At 34.3% G+C, this 15,672-nt stretch overlaps 1 protein-coding gene and 1 pseudogene across 1 annotated transcript; both read right to left on the reverse strand.

The window, feature by feature from the left end:
- Positions 1–9,584: 9,584 nt before the first annotated feature.
- On the reverse strand, positions 9,585–11,096 carry LOC132037246 (xyloglucan endotransglucosylase protein 7-like; annotated as a pseudogene).
- A 2,262-nt stretch (positions 11,097–13,358) lies between these two features.
- Positions 13,359–15,241, reverse strand: LOC132037243 (probable xyloglucan endotransglucosylase/hydrolase protein 16). The gene is made up of 3 exons (XM_059427737.1): positions 14,921–15,241; positions 14,637–14,830; positions 13,359–14,003 (listed from the first exon to the last, which is right to left on the reverse strand). Exons 1-3 carry the CDS (start codon positions 15,185–15,187, stop codon positions 13,598–13,600), a joined length of 867 nt encoding a protein of 288 aa, XP_059283720.1. The 5' UTR covers positions 15,188–15,241; the 3' UTR covers positions 13,359–13,597.
- Between the last annotated feature and the right edge of the window lie 431 nt (positions 15,242–15,672).

A 15,672-nucleotide genomic window follows, 5' to 3' on the forward strand; every position in this document is an offset into this window, starting at 1 on the left:
TCAAATTCCCGCCTAACGAAACCCTAGAGTGTCAATTTTCACCTATAAATACCATCCTTAGTCATAGCCGAAAGGGGAGGAACAAATTGGGGGGTTTAGCCGCAAGAAAACCCTTTAGGCACTTTATATTTTCAGTCACGAAATTTAAGGAGGGCGAGTATATTTTTCTATCAGAATTTTGAGCTTCTTGTTAATCTGGTCCGAGTCAAGCGGATTTCCCCCTTTTTCAAGCTTTAGTGTACTGCTCTGTTTTATATCGAATTTCGATTCGAAAGACTTCGTCGAGTTCGGGTTCGTTCGAGTTCGAGTTAAATTCGTGACGTCGACGCCCCACTTCACTGTACCCACAAAAGGTCGGTACATCTTAAGCTTAACCTTTTTTTTATTTGTCTGTTTGAAATGAAATTAGAGTTTTTAGTGTAAAATCATGCCTTCGGAATGTGTTAATGTCATATATGTGGTGCCCGTATTGATATCTGGACATCTGTTATATTGGTGTATTGTGAAAGTAGACATCGAGCATTACTCTTGTCGACATCTACATTGTTTGGACTAAATTCATTGACATCTACATTGTTTGGACTAAATTCATTTTTTAGAAATCATGTACTAGGTTGCTGTTGCTTTCTACCTATATAAACTCCAAAGTTCTGCTACTGTCTTGACAATTTCACTTGAATTTTAGCTTTGTTTGCTATTTGTTTAAGGTGCGACATGGTCTGGTCGATTTGATTTTATAAGCATTTTAGCATTACGCAGTTTGGATATGCAAATTGAGAAGCATGAATCATTTATAACTTTTAGTGTTCTTCCCATCTGTTCATAAGTGATTTAGTTTGACACGATATTCAAAGTATGGGTTGTTAGTTAAATGGACTGTGACTTGAAATCTCAATAACACATATGCTGTCTCGGACTGTTTTTAGTATCATGGTTTCAATGTCGTTTTCGGAATTCAAAGCATGATATTTATTTTTCATTCAAAATGCCCGATCGCGGTCGGATGTTTTTACGCCTATATCTAGGTTGAGCTTGCCTCCTTTATATGCTACATATATGTTTTTTTTTAACTGCTGTGTGATGCCTCGCTACATGTCCTATAATCTCGGTTTGCTTAGTTGAACCACTGAAATAAACTATGAAGTTTTACCAATTACATCATGTATACCCCGTATATACTTGAACAAAACTGATGGCCATATGGGCTTGCTTTGAACAAAATCTTGAAGTGCATAATGGTCTTTCTTCGCCAAACTGGTTGCTGTTATACTGTGTCAAAAAAAAGACACTATTGGAGTTCATTCCTTTTAAATTTTGTAGTATGTTTCACTTCTAAATTCTTTTCACCTAACTGGTTAGACACAGTCTTGTAAATTCTGAGCATTCATAGCCCCTGGATTCCGTAGATAAAAAGGCTCATAAAATAAGTTAGTAGGCTGCGGTTAGAAGAAATTATCAAAGTTATTGTTCCTCACTCAGTTAACTGATATAAGCTGTGCATCGAGTAGTGACTGAAAAGAAGTGCCTATTTATACGTATGATTCTAGGTCCTTTGTGCTTTAGACATAATAAATCTCTAGGAGTAGTATGGGTTAAGCCGAATGTTCTGATCTTTTACAGTTTGCTTTCGCTGACAGTCGCATTTATTGTTAACACATGTATGTGGTAGTTGGAAATTCATGATCTGGTAGTTTATAACAGATAGGTAAACGTGACAGTGCATATATTTACTTTGTCTATTTTTGCGGTTCAATTGTTCGCATACATTTTCCTTGTCTATTTTTACCCATTCCTCATTTGATCATATTCCATAAGTTTGCATTTCACATCTGTTTTAGCTAGTCGTATTTGATATGGGAATTCGTTTGTTTCTTCATATTGTTTATATTATAGTAAGTGTAATGTTCTGGATTTGTTTGGCATTAGTTCTTTAACTTTCTTCTTTATCCTTCATAATTGCCTTAATCGGGTTTCTTTCTAATCCTTTATCTTTTCTTTACATGTACACATCGGAGAAAATGGAGTCCCAATTCGGGACTCGTCATCTTTCGCATTCGATGTTGGGCCAAAGCCCAACGAAATTTCTCTCGAGTCAACCTCATCAGCCATCCACAGCAATATATTCAAGTTGTTGGGCCGAAGCCCCAACAGTAAACAGACTGCAGCCTTAAATGGGCCGAGCCCACTTAAGCATACATGCTTTCCGTTGCTTTATTTTTTTTGTGTGTATCTGTTTGCTAACTTATGTGTTTATGTGCCAAAAACTTAATTGCTACAAGATTGACAATTAGATTATCTAATTATTTAGATTTTTGACTTCCCGATATTAACAGGATATGCACTATGTCGAGGATAATACTTAGATGTTAAAATTAAGCGGCAATAATAGCTACCCTGTCCTCATCTAGAAATATGTTTAAGGCTTTTAACTTTGGCAACATACTTGGAAAATAATTTGGGTTTTGGATGCGGGCAATACATTTCTACCACGCAACTTTTAGTTCAAAGTCTATCTTTCGCAAAATTCTACCCCTATCTAGTCTATTGAAAAACTTTAAACTCTAGTCCTTTGAAAAATAATGTGCTTAACTCTTTCCTATTTTGTTTCAAACACCTTTGAGAGTTAAGCCTTTAAATTTAAAAGCAAGACTTTTCAAATGATTTACAATTTGATATTATTTCATCAACAAAATATGTTACTTATCACTTATGTTTTAAACAGATCTTCAACATACTATCTTTTGTAAAAGATTCACATTTTTTACACTTAGCCTAATTAATTCGCTTAAGTCCGGCCGGATTAACCATTATTAATGGACTTAGAGGATGCCTAATACCTTCCCTCTAGGTTAGTTGAACCCTTACCCAGAATTTTAGTTTCGTAGACTTTAAAATTAAAATCAACTTTAGATAAACATTTTAATAAACTTTAGGTGTCCTAATTCACCGTAAATAATTAGGTGGCGACTTCTATACTTTAATTAACCCCGAAATTACCTGGGATGTTATACACTATTTTGACCCCGGCTAAAATAGGGTATGACAGTAGTTATAGGTCTGTGGCCTATATTGTTTTGACAATACGATTGGAGTATGTAGGTGATCAACTTTCCAATCAAAAGGGCTGATAACCTTGTTTATGGTGACCTTGGAGTATGAAATACCATCTTGGCCGTATTTGTTATTCATCGTATGTTCAATCGTTATTGATCCTGTATCTGTCAGGATGAGTTCACAATATCTCCTAGTCTTAATAGGATTGTTGGTTTCAATGTAATCAAAATTAGTATAGCAAGGTCTGAGTAGATCCTCAACCTTCCAGTTTTCATAATGTTTGTCTAATGCTATCACAGGGAGCATTGCTTTGTTAATGATCTTGAACTCTTCAGGAGTTGCCTGTTTTTCTTCCTTCTTTGAGGGAGTGTTGGGATCAACTGCCTGAGCAAAAGACTCTGGGGTCTTCATTTCGTAACAATCACTGGTTTGGATTTTCCCTTACCTGTTGTTGAGCTAGTAGAAGGTTGCATCCTTTGAAATGGTGATGATGGTTCTGTTTGGGGAATAGAACCGAGAATGGTTAATTTTTGATTTTGGATTGGAAATGTGGGCCTCATGGGCCTAGTTAACTTCGGGAATTCAGCTAAGGTCGTATACCTGTTATCATTGGGCTTTTTATCAGGTTTTTTCTGGAAAGGGGAGGTTGGGGCTCCTGGCCTCATGGTTACCCTGTAAAAATTCCCTTGTAAGAAAATCTGGTAAAGAGTGATTTTTAACAAGATTTTTAACATCTTTTTGTAAGATCTCTTTTGCTGATTTGCAATCAACTCTCAATAAAAAATTCTTATTTATCAAGTCATCTTGGAATTTTGTAATACATAGTACTATAGATAAAATCTCTTTTTTAACGATACTATAATTCTTTTGTGCAGATTCCGTATCCGATGTGAAACGAACTAGTTGTTCTATAGACTCTGGAGAAATTCTTTGTTTAAGGATTCCACCGTATCCTTCGTTAGAAGCATCGGTTTCTACTATCATGAAAGCATCTGGGTTTGGAATACCTAGACATGGAAGTTTTTTGACAACAATCTTAATTTTCTTAACTGTTTCTGTTTGTTCTAGACTCCATGGGACTGGGCTTTTCCTAAGTCGCTTGTAAAGAGATTCACAGATTTTTCTAATATTAGGGATAAAGTCTGCAACATAATTAAGACTTCCTAAAAACCTCTGTAACCGGGTATTGTCAGGAATTTCATCTGGAAATTTAGAAGAGAACTCTATGGCTTTACAAATGGGTTTATAAGTACCTTAGTATAAGTCGTGTCCTAAAAATCTAATTGTTATTTGAAACAATTTAATATTTTTAGCACTTACTACTAAACCATGATGTTTAACAATCTTTAAGAAAGTATTTAAGTGTTTGAAATGAGAATCAATGTCCTCAGAGAATATTAATACATCATCTATATAGACTATAGACATATTGCTATAAGGATTAAAAATATTATTCATAATATTCTCGGAATTCGAAAGGTGTGTTTTTTAACCCAACAGCATAACATTCCATTCATATTGTCCAAAAGGGACATTGAATGCAGTTTTGTATTTATCTTTTTCAGCAACTTGTATTTGCCAAAATCCTGATTTCATATCAAAATTACTATAGACATTTGCTTTTTAAGTTCTTTTTAATAAATCTCGTTTATTAGGTATCGGGTATCTAATCCATTGTAATACCTTGGTTAAAGGTTTATAGTTAATAACTAACTTGGGAGATCCTCTTTCTTTTTCTGCATTTTTATTTACATAAAATGCTGAGCAACTCCAAGGGGATCTAGAAGGTCTTATTATCTTTTTTGCAAAAGATCATTGATTTCATTTTTACAGGTTTCCATTAATTCGTGGTTCATTTGGATAGGCCTTGCCTTTGTAGGGATGGCCTGTTCATTGAATCCATCGATATATGGTAACTTAACAATGTGTCGCTTTCTTTCCCAAAAAGCATTTGGTAATTCTGAACAAACTTCATGTTCAAGTTTTTCTTGAAAACTTGCTATTTTCCTTTCTATCACCGGGGTTTTTAACGTTTGTTCAATCCTTTTAATCTTAATTTCATCTTTTAAGTATGAAATCTGATTAGACAATAAACATATTTTGAAAATGGTTTTTGATTTAACAAAATCACTTTCATCTTGAGAAATGGTACATAAATAAGGAAATCTAATTTCCTGTCCTAATACGGTGGTATAGATTGCATCTAATCCAGCATAATAAGGTTTTATCTGAGTTTTAAATGGGGTTCCCAAAATAACTTGTTCATTTATATCTCGGGTAACCACAAAATTATTGATAAAACAAATTCCATCATTACAAATGTGGGCTTTAGATAATTTGTAATCTATTTTCAGTTTTTCTCCAGTGGCGGAGTATAACTTAGAAGTACTTTTTTCCAAATATTTAGTAGGTATTAATCCTTTAATGATGCGCTTTTTTATCTCGCTCCGAATCTATTAAAGCCAACTTATTAAGCGTTATGTTTCCTACTTTCAAAGTAATAGGAACATGCCGCCTTTGTGATTTGACTATTGCTACGCTTCGCTCTGTATTGTTATTATTAGATGTTTCTATAATTTCATCATTTTCTTGATGATCTACAATCATTATTGTTGGAATGATTATCTTCACTATCTTCTGCAAGAGTTTCTTTTCTTGTCTGAGATAATACCTGATCAGTTAGATAGTCCATTTCGACTTTATTAAGCCTTGATTTAACATTTTTAATCTCCTTTTTTACCGAGATTAATTCATATTGTAAATCTTGGATAGTAGGTTTCTCATCCTTGGAAGAAAACCTATTCATAACATTTTTCATATTAAAGGGTTCAATCGAAGGTTTTCCTTGGATTGATTAATGATAATATTTTTTAACTCAATTAGATATTTCTTTCTGGCCTCTTAATCAGTGATATGAGTGATAGGGTCAAGAAGAAATTCTTTTGATTCCTTAGTAACAACGTTGATTGAATTCTGGCTGCAGGTGCATATAGCTCCTGTACAGTTACAATCTTCAGATTCAGAAGTGTTGGAACTGTAGTCTGATTCAATTTCGATGTCACTAATTTCACTGGAAGAAGATGAAGTGTTGTCATTATCTTCTAAAATAGTGTAGAGTTCATTTTTTATTTTATCATCAACTTCGAGAAGATTTATCTTCTTCTTCTTTCTATTATTGACTCGACACTCATTAGATCTGTGGCCTGTTTTGCCACATGTCCAGCATGTATCTCCGAAAATCTTTTTTGGGGATCTTTTAAACCTTTTCTTTTATAAGAATTATCTACATTCTTCTTTTTCCTATAATGAGGTTTTGAAGTAGTAGATTTCTTTTTGCTATTTTACTCGATTTTTTGACGGAGCAGAGATTTTCTCAAAATCAAAGTCTTGACAAAAGCTTCCTAAATCCTTTCGAGATCGTTGTTGATCTTTTTTCAAGAAATGTTTTATTTTTAAATCTGTGCATAGATCTAATCCCGTTACATTACTATAACTAATTATATCTCCATAGGTAAGATTTTCATATGGGATTCTTCCATTGAACCTATCCTTGATTTTGGTTCTAACCTTTTCGGCGAATAATGAAGGTAGACCGCTAATAAATCTTTCTTTCCAGAAATCATTACCACGGTCTTCTCTTATCATAACTTTCTCTAAGAACATATCTTTATACCACCTAAAATCATCTAATTTGGGGCATTTAAGATTGTTTAATAATTCTAAACTTCTATCTTGGAAAAGTTTTGGTTCTCCAATGAAGTGTTTAGCAATACTGTAAATTAGTGTTGCTGAAGCATCTTCCATTGCTTTCTCAACGACTACTTGGTTATTTCCTTCCATTTTTAATTCAGAACCTATGGTTATGGCTCCTAAAATTTGGGCTCTATTATCTTCAGAGAGATAATTATCCCACCAATTTTTTAACATTCCTGTGAAACCAGAAATAATTAAAGAAGCAAATATCTATCTCCAAAGATGCTTAATTTTGTAAGTACATAATAGCCATACCCATTTCGTGTAATGTTTTATAGATTTGGCTTTCTGCTAATCCATCTAGGTTTCATTCAGATATATCGTTTCCACTATGTGATGTACTAGTGCGAAACTGATCTTCCTCAAATTGGACATCTGGGAAGGAAGGTCTTTTGTAATACTTCTTTTTCGTAGAATATCTTGGGTTAATGGTTAACTTATGAATTTCTTTGTCATTAGTACTTAAAGTTTTAACTTCACTTGTACCAGTTTTCTTCAAAGTCTTTGCTTCAGACATTTTTAACTGTTTATTAATCTTATCCAGAAAATCTTCTTCAAGATTAATCTTCTTCAGGTAATTGTGGGAATTTTTCTTTACAGAATTCTGGGAGTTTAAAAATTGGATGTTTCTCCAAATTAGTACTAGTTGTAGTTTTTGAAGGAGCTAATTGTTTATTGGTATCTCTTACTAATTGATTTGATACTACATGTAATAACTGGTTTGTATAATTACTTTGCTGAATCAATTTGTTAATGTCCTTAGTTCTAGCATCACTATCAATATTGGTTCCTTCCCTTTTAAAAGGGGTTGCAGTAATTATTTCTTTTCCTACTGGAATAAAGATGTCTTCTAATGGTGGAATAGTTGATTCGACTATCCCTTTGGCCTTTGTGTGCCATTTGTTGACTAACATGGACAAAGATTCCTTTTGGCTTGGAATTTGCCTTGTTAATTCAAACCATTTGAAGAATTTTATATTACTCTTACACCTAGTTATGTCACTAATCCAATTAGCTTTAAAATCTATTCTAGCTTCAAAGCTATAAGTATCTATGTACCAATCTGATTTCTTTTTGTTGCTTGGACTTTTCATTTCTTTGTCTAAGGCTAAAAGATCTAGTTTAAAGTTGTTGGCTCTAATCATTCCTAAGGAATCTCCTTTTACTTCCTTTTGTAAATCCATATCACTAGCGGTTGGGCTTTTTGAATTAACTTCAGATTATTGTGAATGATAATAAACTTTAGGGATAGTTTTCGTAAAGAGGCTAGAAGAAATGTTTTGTGCTAATGACAAACAATTTTATCGTTTTTAGAATTGACCACAACAATAAAGTTGTTTAATACTACAAGCATAAAAAGTTTAATAGTTGGACTACAGCCATGGATGGAGGGGAACCACCCCCTTATTTACACCCTCGTGAACGTAATTCTGTTTTTTCCCCTCTCTTTTTTTTTTTTTTTTTTTTTTTTGTGGTTAATTGGATACATCACATATATATTTATAAAAAATGCATAGTTGCAGGGGCATGTATGCCCATTCCATGTTCAGGGGAGATCATCCATTTAGAGTTTGATTACAAAAAATAATTAAACGTTCATAAGTAGTTCCTAAGATGTCTGCCCAAAGTACTTCATTTACAAACACCGGGGGAACTACTAGGATTTGACCTCTCTGTTTTTCTTGTTAGAAGTAAAGTATAAATTCTTTAGCAAGGAAAGTTTAGCTCAGATAATTAATGTATTTTCTTTTTTCTTTGTAATACCATTACATGGCATGAACTTATGATGTTAATTTGACTTTACTATATTAATAATGGGGCAAATTTTTTATCCGAGTTAATTTGGTATGGAAATATCACGTTTAAATTTATGGAAATATCACGTTTAAATTTAGATTTGATAATCACGATTCTTGAATTTTTATTTTCAAAATTATGATAATTGTACTGGATGGTATTAATAATACTGAAATAGAAGAAATTTTATCCAGATGCAAGTCGCGTAGGGCCGATTAAAGGTGATGGTGCCAGCAGTGTTGCCTGATACAAGCTCGAGTTGCATATCGAACCTTCCAAATAGATGTTCCCCTCGCATGGAGAAGTTGACCTCCATCCCGTGTTTAACTGTTCTATCCCTTTCATTGCCCCAAGTGGTATCAAGTATCAACATCTCTGTAGGAATTTCATTCAGATGCTACCCCATAACAGGCCATTACTTTACAAGAGTTTAAAAGTATTCTCATACTCCATGAAAGAGAAATACTCAACATCTTTCTAGGGAAAACACGCGCGCCTACTCAAATTTCATTGTCTTATTCCTACAACTATAGTACCAATCGAATTGGACTACCTCCGCCATTCTACCAGTATACCTTAAAGATAGACTCTGCAGATTGGATGTATTGTATGATAACTGAAGCTTTTGATGAGGGTAATCGTAATGTGTAATGTTGTAGCATAGAGTGAACTAAGGTAGGATACTTAAAACTTTGATACTTTCTCAGAAGGCTAATGCAAGAGCCTAGTCAATCTTGCAGACGCCCCCACGTGTGGATTACAACTGTGAGATGCTGAGTTGCCCTTCTGTCATAGCATATGTTTGTGAAAGAAGCTGAGTAATTGTTTCATTTCTTCGATTCTACCACTAAATATTCTAAGATTTGAATCAAATAAACTGCAAGTATGATGAACTTTTTACTCTGTTGGTGTATTCTAACTGATGATAGAAGTACAGATTAAACGCATCATGTAATGCATTATATTTTAGGATCGTAGGCTTGGCTGAAAAATGATTCATTGTTACAATATCTATTTCATGATTACAAAAAGAATAAAGAATTTAAGTTGCTTATACAGATAATTACACTACGTTCTTTTTTCTCCTGACATTCCAGAACAAAATTAAAGAAAAACAAGAATTCTATAGACAACATTGACCGACTTAATCCTTAGAACCTCGAACGTTTGCATTCAGGAGGAAAGCCTTGAGAGAACCTTTGAGCATCTGCACAGTAATTATAAATCATGTATTTCTGCTGAACCCATCGAAGCCTATTTCTGCCATTAGCGTTCAGTTCTTGAGTTTGCCATGTCTGATCATTATTCACTGAGTCAGCCTTAGAGCCTCCACAAGACGAAGTAGATGATGCAGCTGACCAGACACAAGCATTTGTCTTGAAATTCCTGTAAGAGGCTGTAAACGGAGCCATGGACCAATCTGTTTTCACCTGTCCGCCTTGTGTTGCCCAGTCATCAGCATTCCATAGGCTCGCGTAAACTCTCATTGCTTGATTCTTTGGGAATGCAACACCAAGTGCTTCGTGGTTGTTGAACACTCTTATTGGTATGTTATCCACCAAAAATCTGGACAATTAGACAAATCCCCAAAATGTCAGACGCTAACACAAAATAATACTGTACTAGTAATTGTTTAGAGTATACTAAAAGGTGAAGTTTAGTTAGTAACTGTACATGATGCGTTGAGAGTTCCAAACAATAGAGTAGGTGTGGAACGATGAGGTGGGATCGAACCAAAGGCGAAATTGTTGTTCTTTGTTGCCTTTTCCCCGTGAGTAAACGTTGGTGTGAATCGTGTGTTCGCCTGATGAATTTCCCGTAAACTCAAAATCAATTTCGTCATGCCTCGCTCCCTTGAGATGACAACTGCAAATTACACAATGCTAATAAAGTTAATAACTTCAATCAAGTATATATGTTCTTTATAGTTAAAAAGTACTTGTTAGAACCAGGGGTGGAGCTAGAGTATTGATTACAAGTTTGGTAGAACCTAACAAAATTAGCAGAAATCCTATAGTTGTGTTAAGAAATTCAGTTAATGCGTCTGATATTTTAGAATCCAATAAGTTGTTTTTCTTTTAGAATTCAGAACGCATACTCAAAATTTTGAATCTGCTTCAGGACTACGTCCTAAGAACTTACGTAGAAGGTGGTGACAGTGCCAGCAGAATTTCCAGGCACTAGTTTGAGTTGCATGTCGAACCTTCCGAATAAATATTCATTCTTGGTCTGAAAGCCAGAGCCTGAAATTTTGTCGAGGGACAAGTCGAGAAGGCGGCCACCTTCTTTTATCTGAGCCCGCTGGTCACCGAACGTGACCGTCGCGTCTTGGTAGAAATTATCAGCCCAAACAGGACATAGCACGAAAATTGCAAGAATAGAGAGCTGCAGCAACATTATAGAAAATCTTAAGGAAACAATTAAAGGATATGTACTTGTGCCTTGAAGGGATAAATTAGAGTTGTTTGTGAATGTGTTTGATATGGGAAGATAAAGGAGGATGAATATATATATAGTAGAGTTTATGTAACCAGGAGGAAGGATCCAAGAAAGAGAATTGAATAAAGGTACTAATTAGCTGTGAATTGAAAGGACTGAAAATGATGTTTTGAAATGTGACGCGTTTGTATGTATGGAGATTGGAGAGGCTGTGGTTTCGGATGTATGGGGTGTGGGGACATACATTAGATCCGTGGGGGTTGGGTGACAGTGACACTTTTTTAGCAATTGCCCAAATGGGAAAGATTGACATTAACTTTTTATTCTACCTAGCGCGCTAATGTTTCTGTTTTTTCTTCTTCTTTTGTTTGATCGTGATATTCGTGTTCTTATCTTATCTGAAGTGTTCAAACATTCTAGACTACCAAGCCTACTGAGGAAATAAAGTTTTTTTTTTGTTCTAATGAAAATCATTATCGTTTCAGAATTGACCACAATGTCGGTGATATGGGACTTTGCTTTCTTTTATTTTTCCGCTTTCGGCGTCAGTAAAAATTTACTAGTAATAAAAATGTACTACTATAAATTATTAGACAACTCATGGATTTTACGTTTGTCGGTACCATTGCCTGCCATGAACTTATGAATGTATAGTTCTTTTATCCGAGTTCATTTGGTACAGAAATATCACATTTAAGTTAAGATTTACAGTAAGTGTAAAAAAATTTGCACACGTCCAAAGCATGCCTAGAACACACGGACCGAGCCCCGAATCCCAGCCTCGCACGAGCCAGACCTCTGCCTTGCAAGCCACACCACAGTCCTCTCCAACCCCTTTGACCGAGTCTCAGGGGATAGAAGCAAGTCTAACAAACTCCCTCAACAGCCTCCATAGAAATCGGGGGGGTTTGGGGGGGGGGGGGGGGTTATCGGTCTCAAAGGTCGAATAAGCTCGGCAGACTAATCGAAAACCTACAAGTCAGTCTTAGACCCAAACACACAAACAATTATAAATGGGAGACGAAGAAGAAGCTTCAAGAACATTCAACATTATCCAAATCTACAACACACTTAGTTTTCGGAGTTAACTTTCCCTCCAGATTGTATCCATATACTTAAAAAAGCACTGTACCTCTTTCAAGCTTCCATTGAAGGAGATAAATTATACCCCATGTTTGCCCTTAATTAAAACAATTAGTAGTGTTCAGTAGTAGCATCTACCTCCTGACACTATATCATATGTCGGACACTTGAAGGATATCAATTAGTAGATTTTTCTACCCTTTTGTCTCTTTCTTAGCATTATCTGTCATTTCAATATTGTTCGTCTTTACTTTCCGTGCATATTACTATAGGCCTCGTCGCGTAACTGATCTTAGGACACAATTTTGCCTCTACAGTAACCATGATTCATGAATTTATATTCTAAAAATTATGAAAATTGTAAAGAATGTTATTATTAATACATCAATAATATAAACTTTAAGGTGTTTCAAGTTAAAATAAAAGGGATGTATAAATCGGTAGATCAACGGGCAATTATTTTCGGTGAAATCCATAATTCTCCCGTTGCAATAGTCTTTATCTAGGCATAATATCACTTTTTCTTAAGATATTACCATCAAAGATTGTTGTGGGATGAATATAACTCTTTCACAATATTTAACCAAGAAGTCTCAAGTTCGAGTCTAAGAATTAACCCGAGACCCTAAGAGTGGAGAAACTCACGAACTACTCTCTTTGAACCCTATGCGATGCAAATTCATTATTAAGACCAGCTGATTTCATACATCATATGGTTATATATATATATATAAAGAAAAAAAGTAGCGGCTTCTATGATAAGTGAGCACTCTTGTTAAGTTTATTTAGCCTTTCGTAAATTACAACTTCAAATGTCCCTGCAGCAATATATGTAGCAAAACTTAAGTAGTCAAATTAATTCGCTTGATCTTGTTCTATTTTGATTTGAAGTAAAGGAGAGATTACTAATTTAGTTGTGGTTATATAATTGAGGAGAAAAAAAAAAAAAAAAAAAAAAACTGGAATATCATCCCGATAAGATCAAGCATGTCAGCTCAACTTTATGTTTTCGTTTGAATTTTCGTTACAAGCTTCTATGAATGAGAGCTTTTTCTTCATTTAGTGATTAGAGAGATTGATATGCAAATATTGCTTTGCGTTAATAAGAGTCATAATTTCAATTCGAGTAATACTTCAAAAGCACTCGGCAAAAAAAAAAAAAAAAAAAAAAAAAAAAAAAAAAAAACTTCAAAAGTTTTGTTGTCCGAAATTTTTACTCCCCTTAGAACACATTTATGGTAACAATTTCTTTTATTTAAATTGAGGGATTGACAGTACGTACATGCATATTCTCCCAATACAGACATATAAACATGAATAGTACATACCATTTAATGAAACAAAATAAATAAACCAACTTTTATTGGTACAACCAAAAAACAATAAAGAATTTCACCTAACCAAAACAAAAAACAATGAATCCATCGAGCTTCGAACCTTGAGAATAAATAAATTAATTAAGTCCGATTTCTTAAAACCTTGAGCGCTTGCACTCTTGAGAATGTCCTTGAGGAAACCTCTTAGAATCAGCACAATAATTATAAACCATGTGTTTACTTTGGACCCATCGAACCCTGTTCCTACCCTTAGCATCAAGTTCATGTGTTTGCCATGCCTTAGCATTTCCTGCGGCATCAGTGGACTTACATGATGAAGAGGAACCAGATACAACTGCACATCCATCAATGTTGATATTCCTGTAATAAGCAGTGAATGGTGCGTGTGACCAATCAGTCTTGACTCTGCCTCCTTGTGTAGCCCATTCATCTGCATTCCACAAACTGCAGTACACTTTCATGGGTTGGCTCTTGGGGAATGGAATACCAATGTTTTCATGGTTGTTGTAGACTCTAAGTGGGATGTTATCCACCAAGAACCTGATCCATCATAATGAAAATCAGCAAAGTCAAATGTTGTAGTAATAAAAATATATTTTAGATGGTTACATTTTTGGACAGCTCAAGAGAATAAAAGCCAACAAATATATAGGTTTTGTATACTAAGTATAAATATACATAGTGTATACACAAAATATACACACGATATACAATATATATATATATTTTTTGGCGAACACCCATAATTAGTTTCGTCCGACGGATCAAAAATAAAAAAAAATCCAATTTTAAATTCTATGCAAGGGTAACAAATATATAAATAATAATTACACATAAATTTTTATGATAAATAAGAGTAATTAGTAACCTGATAAAAAAAAATAGCCTGCTAATATTGGTTTAACTACACTAATAGCGTTACAGGTATTGACATCATCAATATAGTATATAACTTAAATTCATAAGAATGTATATGGCTAGATGTATGACATGATTATAAATACTAGAATTTAAGTTATAATACACACTGACATTGTTTGTATTTTGTAATAGTAGGTTACTTATCATGCTATCAAATTATCAATAAATTTACCTGTAATTACCTAATAGGTGACTTAATTGAAAAAAAATTAATTACAACATGGAACTTAAATTTGTATAAATATAACTTACACTATGCGGTGAGCGTTCCACACAATGGTGTACGTGTGAAATGCTGCAGTTGGGTCGAACCAAAGGTGAAACTGTTGTTCTTTGTTTCCTTTTCCTTGAGAATAAACATTTGTATGGACTGTGTAAGGCTCGCCAGTCACATTACCCAAGAACTCGAAATCAATCTCATCATGTCCTTCTCCTTGTGATGATAACTACACAAATTTTAATTAGTTAATTAGTTTCTACAAAAAGGAGAATAAAATGGGATTATTAGTTGAATATAAGAGGAAAATTGAACTTACAAAGAAAGTTGTGACAGTGCCAGCAGAGTTTCCAGGGACAAGTTTGAGTTGCATGTCAAACCTTCCAAAGAGATATTCATTCTTGGATTGAAAACCCGACCCGGAAAAATTGTCAAGTGATAGAGAGAGACCTTTGCCTCCCTCTAATACTTTACCACGTCCTTCACCCCAAGTAATCTCTGTAAGGTCATTAAAATTACCAGCTAAGGCAGCCACTAGACTGCCCAAAATTAGAATGGAAATCAGAAGCAAATGAGAATTAGCCATTTTTTCAAAGCTGAAATATTTGTTGAAGAGAAATAAGAGTAAGAATGATGATTATCTAGATTGGTTTAGGAGTTCTTTTATAGGTGGATTATAGAGGGAATTATTATTCCTTTGTGAACATGTTAGGAAGTGAGGTTCTGAATGGGAGAAAGATGGGCAATTGGGCAACAATAATTATTGAGCTGGAAATTAATAAATCTTAATTTATTCATAATCATTGCGGACAAGAATAATTGTTTGCGCGTAGTTTCTGTTTTGGATGACCGATTATAGGGTTACGATCTAATTTACCTTACCTTATCTGAACATAGCAATTTTGTGTTACGAATTATATTAGTCATTTGTTTGTTTAATCATTTGGTAATTGAAATTTACTGTTGTACTAATTTAGATTCGTGTCGCGTAAAGCTCATTTAAGAGAGAAATGCTTTTCTTAGGAATTTCTCTATTCTCAAAACTCAAACTCGAAATTTCTAATTAAGGAG

This window comes from Lycium ferocissimum, chromosome 11, assembly GCF_029784015.1.
Source record: "Lycium ferocissimum isolate CSIRO_LF1 chromosome 11, AGI_CSIRO_Lferr_CH_V1, whole genome shotgun sequence".
Classification (NCBI taxonomy): Eukaryota; Viridiplantae; Streptophyta; class Magnoliopsida; order Solanales; family Solanaceae; genus Lycium; species Lycium ferocissimum.